Genomic DNA, 7050 nt, shown 5'->3' on the forward strand with positions numbered 1-7050 from the left:
CTCAACCCGTGTGCGGTCCCCCCAGGTTGCCGGCACTGCCTGGCTGTCGGACACCACAGGGTGGAGCAGCTGCAGCTCCACAACTACTTATTTCAGCCCTGTCACCTCCCTATTTGCTTTTTCCTTTTTTTTTTTTCCTCTGCCCAGCAATGATATAAATATATCCCCTCTGGTTTCCTGTGCAGAACCGAAACAGGAACCCAGGCAGGAGGCAGAGCTACTTTTAGCTGTCCCTCCCTGGGGCACAGCCCTGGCACGGTCCCGGAGACCCCAGCAGCTCCATGGCTTGGGAAGAGCCACAGGATGGGGACAGGAAGGACGGCAGCGTGACACCAGCTGCTCAGGGGACAAAAGGACGGTCACCCGGCTGGAGGCTGGATGGAGCCTACGTGCTCACGGGGATGGCGCCTGTGGGCAGGAGCCAGCATGGAGCAGTCCAGGGCAATGGGAAGCCAGAAAGCCCTGCTTAAACTAGTGGAGACCAAAGGCATCAGGAGCCAGTGCTTCCCGCATCCAAAAATTGAGTTATCTGAGTATCCTGAGTTATTTGGGTCAGCTTTAGAGTTGTGACAAGCCATAAACAAGCTGTCCAAGGAGCCCTCCAGACATGCCGATGGGGGCTCTGCAAAACACCGGGTCCCAGCAGCCGCCTCTGCTCACTTATTGGCTTGTCAGAGCAGCCCAGAGGGAAAGCAGAGCAGCCCAGAGGGAAAGCAGAGCAGCCCAGGGCTCAGCCAAAGCCTGGGAACCGCCAGCAAAAAGCACGACCCCGACCCCAGCCTTCCTGCAGAGAGAGGGCTCCGTGCTGCGTCCCTTCCCACGCCGTTCAGGAAGCCGATGCCCGGCTGGCATTGCTCTGCTCAGCGCTTGTCTTCCCCCCTGCTCCCGAATATTTCGCAGGACCTCCGAGCGGGCTGCCCAAAGCCGCAGCAGCGCTTTCTGCCGTGCTTGAGCTGTTTGTTCGTATCCTGCAAAGCTATATTTAGAGCTCGCCTGAACGACCCAGGATATCTGCAGCAGGCGGTGGGCTCGCAGCTGAAAAGGTAGAAGTCCCGATCATGGAGGATGGAGTGGATTAACCCAGCGGGCCCCCACAAGCTTCATGGGGACCATGTCCTCTGCACCTCTGGGAGGGTTGTGGGGCAGGAACAGTCCTGGGCTGTATCGCTCCCTCTCTCCATCACAAAAAGCCCGGCCAAAACTCACCATGGAGACCAAACTCCCACCATCCGGGGGGTGCCAAGCTGCCAGACCCACACCAGCCTGGAGGAAGGAGCATCCCCAACTCACCAATGATGGCGTGGACTCGGACAGAGAGCTGCGTGCGCAGGATCAGAGTTGGCCGTCTCCCCTTCCTAGGGTGGGGGGGAAATGCTGCATGAGCACCTGCAGCAGGACCACTGCAGCCCCAGCCCCCCTGTCCACAGCCCCCGGCACTCACACACATGTGGGGGTCCCCACATCCCATCCCCACAGGGCTTGGGCACCCCATGTGCCTCACCTGACCTCCTCGTAGAAACCCTCCAGATCATCCTTCTGCTCCAGCAGGGACAAGTCGAGGTCCAGGTAGTGTCCGGAGGGTGAGACCTGCAGCGTGCAGTCCTCCAGCTGGGGGTGCAGACAGCCTGGCTGAGCCCCCATGCCCACCACAGCCCTCCCAGAGGGTGCAGCATTCCCAGGTCACCCTCCTCCCCATACCGAACCCACCAGGCAGCCGCATCCCGGAGCGAGGCGGCAGGTCCCACCCTGTCCCCGAGCGCTGGCCCTGTGGGGAGATGCCCTGGCACCCTCAGCCCCAGCCCAGTGGCAGCCTGGGGAGAAACATGGAGCCCCAGGCTGTGAAAAGGCAGAATGAGGTGGCCCCGCCACTGCCGCTGGGCTCCTTAGCAATTCCTTGGGTGGGAGCCATGGCAAGAGGCTGATCCATGCCCTGGGGCTCCCCTTAGTCAGCCGGGGTGCGACTGGATCCGTCTCCTCCCTGGGCAGATGAATCGCCTCCGCCTGCAGGGACTAGGCTCTGCGGGAGCTGCCAAGGCACCCGGCCCAGCCAGGGACACCCCAAAACAGGGCAAATCCCACAGGGACGTCCCCCAGCTGACACAGCCTCTGACTCAGCCTGCAGCCATGTGGCATCTTTCAGAAAGATGGGGAAAAGCACAGCCTGAGGCAAGGGTGGTGCGAGAGCATCTCCCCCAAAAGTCCATGTGCAGCACCCACAGTGCATGCCAGCCAGTGGGCACAGCACCCAGAGGTGCTCTAGGCATGGCACCTACAAAGCCCCTGAGCCACCTGGGACCCAGAAGCACCCAGGCAGGGCTCCTGGGCGAGCTCCCCACGGGCCAGGGCAGTTTGCAGCCAGACATGAGTGAAGGCAGAGGGAGGGCAGTGCCTGCCTGGCCTTGCCAGCACCTCTGCCACCCCAGGGTCCCCTTCCTAAAGCGTTTGTAGTCCTCCCCCCCACCCCACTCACCCCACCACTGAGGAACTGATGCTCCTTCCCAAATCCGCACAGCAGTGCTGCATAACCACCTGGGGAGCTGAGGACCAGGGATAAAACCCTATCATTGGGCTTTATATGAAACCCTGCCCTGGCCACCCTTGGGCAGGCTGGCGACCCACAGCAACACTGGGTATGGCTCCTGCATCTCTCTGGGGTTGCCTTCCACGAAAGCCCCATTTCCTTGAGTCACAGGATCGTGCAAGAGCTCACGCATGTGACTTCACCGCAAGCATGACATTAAAACCAGAGAGCAATGAAAAAGATGCCAAGTACATTAAAATAATTAATGATCCTGACTAAACCTTGGGATAGCGGGCAATTTGGCAGGGCACTGCTGCTGGGTTGGACACAGTTGTTATGTTGTTAGCATCCCGCTCCACCTCCCGCGGTTGCTGGCCACGCCAGCTGGCCATGGCAATGTGCACCAAACACAGGCTGCTGGCACCAGGCCAGCGCTCCTGGGCTGCCAGCTCTGCCTCCATGGTGCGGGTATCCCGAATGCTGACCCCCCTCAGGGTTTCCTTGCTGGGGAAAGCTTCAATTCCTACAAGTGGAAGGGCTCCCCTGGGCATCCCTACATCCCCTCAGGCATCCCTGTATCCGCCAGGGCATCCTCCAGGGCACTCAAAGACAGCAAAGAGCAACTCACAGCTCCAGCACAAAAGCTTTGCCTTCTCTGGACCGCCAGAGCCCCAGCAAGCCGGAGTTAACATACCCAGCTCCTATCGGGGCCGGTGACATCTCCCAGCTGGTGGGGGAGGCCAAGTCCCCCGGGACGCGACCCTGCATGTTTCCCATGCGAGCCTGGCAGTGCTCCCCACAAGGGATGCTCCGAGGGCTGGGCCCAGGTTTGGCTGCAACCCCCCTGGTGAGCAGAAGCCCCCAGGGATGGAGCTGGGCTGTCCCAGCCTCACACTGCCCTGCCAAAAATCCTGGGGGGGCACTTCCGCACCAGGGAGCACTGACTGCCCCAGGGCCGGGATTACCCCCACGCCCTCGGATGAGGTTTTAAACCATGCAGGATCTGAGCCAGGACCTCGGGGCTGTGCTGCTGGGGACGGCACGCTGCAGTCATGGGGTACCGACAGCTCCCATCCGTCTCCTGCCTGTAAAACCATTAAAATGAGCTGGGCTTTGAGAGTCATGGGGACTTGTGGGCAAATCTGGGGGAGGGAGAGAGCGTCCCATGCTCACACCTCCAGCCCGCGGCCCCTGGGAGCCCCGGCCAACCCGGCCACCCCGCAAGAGCACTGATGTCCTCCATCTGACCTGTTGCCTCAAATCTGAGACGTGAGGAAGGTGGAAACCCTGATCCTGCCAACACCCGGCTGGCTTCAAAGCTCAGCAAGGACACACATGCCAGGCAAGCGAGTCCCCAGGGAAAACCGGCTCTCCCTGGAGTGGGACACTCCCCCCCTCCCCAACCACGGGGATATGACAGAGACATCTCCACCCACCACGGCATCACATCTTCCTGCTCACCCCTATCACGGCATCCCCACGCAGGAGGATGCTCCAAGGCCCAGCAGTGAAGCTCCTCTTTATCTGCCAGCAGAGGAAACACTTTTCCCCCCCTCTCTAACACTTTCTTTTCACGGTAACCACAATTTCCCAACAGCACTGTGGCTCTTCTATGAAGGCTATGGGGGAAATTACGGAAATATGTATTATCTGCTCCGGCTGAGGCAGCGCTTGAGCTCGAGGCAGCAGTTAAACACAAGGCACCAGCAGGTCAGAAACGCCCAGCATCACCAGCCTCTGCCCACCCTCCCGAAATACATGAGGATTGATGGTTTATGGAGCTATGCTGCAGGAGCAACCCCAGCTGACAAACGAAGGCAGCCACCATGATTTGGTTTCAGGGCTAAGAGGGGCGTTTATTGCCAGGGCACTCGGCCGCTGCCTCCTGCCTGATGGATGGCAGCAAGTGGATGGGAGCCCTGCCATTGCCTTATCATGGGGGAGGGGGAATAAAAAAAATACCCAGGCCAGGAGGGATCTCTGGAGGTCACCCAGAGTCGGCCCAGAACTGCACACTCACTCACGCATGTCCCTCTCGAAGCTCCTCCAGCCTCCTCGTTGCTCATTAACACATCCCTCCTTTCTCACCAACAGCGGGAAAACCCCAGTCCTGGCAAGCAGCTGGCGTCCTGGTAAAGCCGTGGCATGAATGCCGTGGCATGAACGCCTGCCACAGGGTTCACGCAAGGACTGTGCCGGGAGCCAGGGAGCGCCGGAGGCTGCTGAGGACCCACGCTTGGCTCTGAGCCTTTGGCAAGAAGCAGGTGGCAGTTTCAAAGCCTGCCGATGACCCCATCTCACCACTTTTGTGCCTGCAAAAGGGCAAAGACCTTTGGTGAAGCCCTCCCGCCCCAAGCAAGGAAACAGAGGACGAGCAGAACTGGTGGGACGGGGCTTGCACACTGCATACATCAAGGTGGCCCCCGCGGCTCCCCTCTATCAAGCCCAAGAGCTTGCAGTGAGTGGAAGGGCGAGTTTGTGGCACCAAGGCCAGTGAGCTGTTTGCTCTTCCCCAGGTTTCTGGGGAAGGAAGGGTAAAGCAAAGCTCCAGCATGCTGGGTTTTGCAATTGTTTGGAAAAACCCCTTGATTCAGAGGTGAGATAGTGCCGGGGGCAAGGGAGTGCAGTGGCCTTTGGGGACTGAAGGGACAGACAAAAAAAGTCTGCCCTGCCAAAAGCTGCCTGCAGAGGTTCAGAACCCCAACCCCGCCCCAGCGCGAGCATCACCCAAGGGTACTACAAAAATGCTGTAAAGCAGGAGAAGAGATAGTATCAGCCTGGAGCCGAACAATGCAGCGGCGGCAAACAAAGCGGGAAGGTATTTCCAAGCACAAACATGCTTTCCGGAGAGCATGAAAAAGTCATCAGTGGCGGGTCGGGCTTGGGGAGAGGAAGCACGGAGGGTGTTACGGGGCAGGACAGGCTGTTCAAGGCAGCAATGCCGGCACGAGAAACCTCCTGCTCATCATCTCCAGGCTGTTGCCAGCTGAGGGAGCAGCTTTGCTGTGCCCAGGGAGGCCTGGACCCGGCTGGTCCCCCACGGCAGCTCATTGCCTGGGTGTCTGTGGTTCAGTCCTCCTCCAAGGATGTGGGGACCCCCAGCCCAGCTCCTTCCCGGCTGTTGCATCCTCCTCCCCATGCTTTGCAGCTCCAGGCATGCTGCCCAGCAGGACAAGCCTGGCACTGAGCACCCCCAGCTGAATTTCTTTTACAGCCAATTCCTTGGGAAAAATCTGACTGTTCATTTACTAATTTTAGGGCAGCGAGTAATGGAGCTGAGCGCTACCTGGCACAAAGGGCACCAAGGGAGGTTTCTGCTGGTCGTGCCAGGGTAACGACGTCTGCGTGGCTCCGGGGTGCCAGCTCCGAATTTGGACTGAACCGGGTGGTTCGGGAGACCGACCTTGCTCTGCAGGGTGTAAAACCCACTGCAGGAGGGTCCCAATGAAGACATCAGCTCGTGCAAACTCCAGCCAGCATCCCAGCTTGTCAGGCCAGGATGAGAGAGCTCTGTGTGATAAAGGCAGCATGGTTTATAACCTACATAACCTATATAAACCAGGAATCTGGCTTATGGGCCCAGAGCCGCTCGCCTGTGATTTTACCAAGGCTCACGGGATGATGCAGGGAAACTGCTGAAAAATAACACCCAGAGTTTGGCTTAGGCAGAGAACAGAGCCTGATATCCCAGGATTGACATGCCCCTGCTGGGCACAGGAGCTCCTTTTAATGCTCCTGCCCTTGGGAACGCCGCATCTAGCCCCTGAGTGCCACCACGGCAGCACCCAGGGCTGGCAATCCCGTTACAGCTATCCCCTGCCCAGGGAGGAGAGCACATGCCTGAAATTTGAGTTTGTTCCATTCGTCATGTCTCCAGGCTGTTTGTTCCCAAACAAACTCTGTTTAGTCACTGCCTAAAAATCCCATGACGGCGACAACGTGAGACGCTGCTGCTGTGCTCCAAGAAAAACTAAAAGGGGGATAAAAGGGAGGGGTTTTGGTGCAGGCAAATGTCTCACAGAGATCCCCTCTCCCCTGGCCTGCTAGCAAGTTCGGTGCCAAGCACCCTGCGCTGATTTTCCCCTCCTGCTGCCCTCGGCTCTCCTGTTTGGCTCCAGGCAGGGCATGCTTCCCCTGCCTGCCTGGGTCCCTGCACTCCTGCAAGATGCTCAGCCATCGTCCAAGCTCTGCTGGGTCCTGTGGTCACAAGGAAGAAAACAAGCTCATCTCCATCCTGAAAGCACCACGCCAACAGAAGATACCCAGGAGGGAGGGTGCCCTGTCTCCTCCGCTCCCCAGCCCCTCTTTTCCAAGCCTGGATCAGGCATGAAAGCAAGACACGGAGCATGGCTTCAGCCTCCTGCCACCCTCCTGGCTGGCCCCTGCTCCTCCCTGCAGCACAGCGAGGGGTGCATGCGGGGCGCGGGCCCTTCGCTCGCCTTGGACAGAGAAAATGGCTCAGCAGAAATTTCTGCGCTGCTCTCTGGCGGCAAAGCTGCTGCTGCCGGACCGGAGGGGCGGGAGGGTGG

General features: G+C 59.3%; 1 protein-coding gene across 3 annotated transcripts in view; it reads right to left on the reverse strand.

The window, feature by feature from the left end:
• FHOD1 (formin homology 2 domain containing 1) overlaps positions 1-6560 on the reverse strand; it is a 40196-nt gene extending 33636 nt beyond the window's left edge. Inside the window, exons 1-3 of one of the 3 annotated variants that reach the window (XM_035898773.1) lie at positions 2471-6560; positions 1502-1608; positions 1291-1355 (exon numbers count right to left, since the gene is read on the reverse strand). In XM_035898773.1, the coding sequence (XP_035754666.1) occupies positions 1291-1355; positions 1502-1608; positions 2471-2677 (379 nt within the window). In that variant the 5' untranslated portion in view covers positions 2678-6560. Of the gene's footprint in view, positions 1-1290; positions 1356-1501; positions 1609-1707; positions 1997-2470 lie in introns of those variants that run through there. The other 2 variants (XM_035898774.1, XM_009643273.2) reach the window with 2 other exon arrangements.
• Positions 6561-7050: the final 490 nt, after the last annotated feature.

The sequence above is a fragment of the Egretta garzetta genome, unplaced genomic scaffold (assembly GCF_000687185.1).
Source record: "Egretta garzetta isolate BGI_Z169 unplaced genomic scaffold, ASM68718v1 scaffold27, whole genome shotgun sequence".
NCBI lineage: Eukaryota > Metazoa > Chordata > Aves > Pelecaniformes > Ardeidae > Egretta > Egretta garzetta.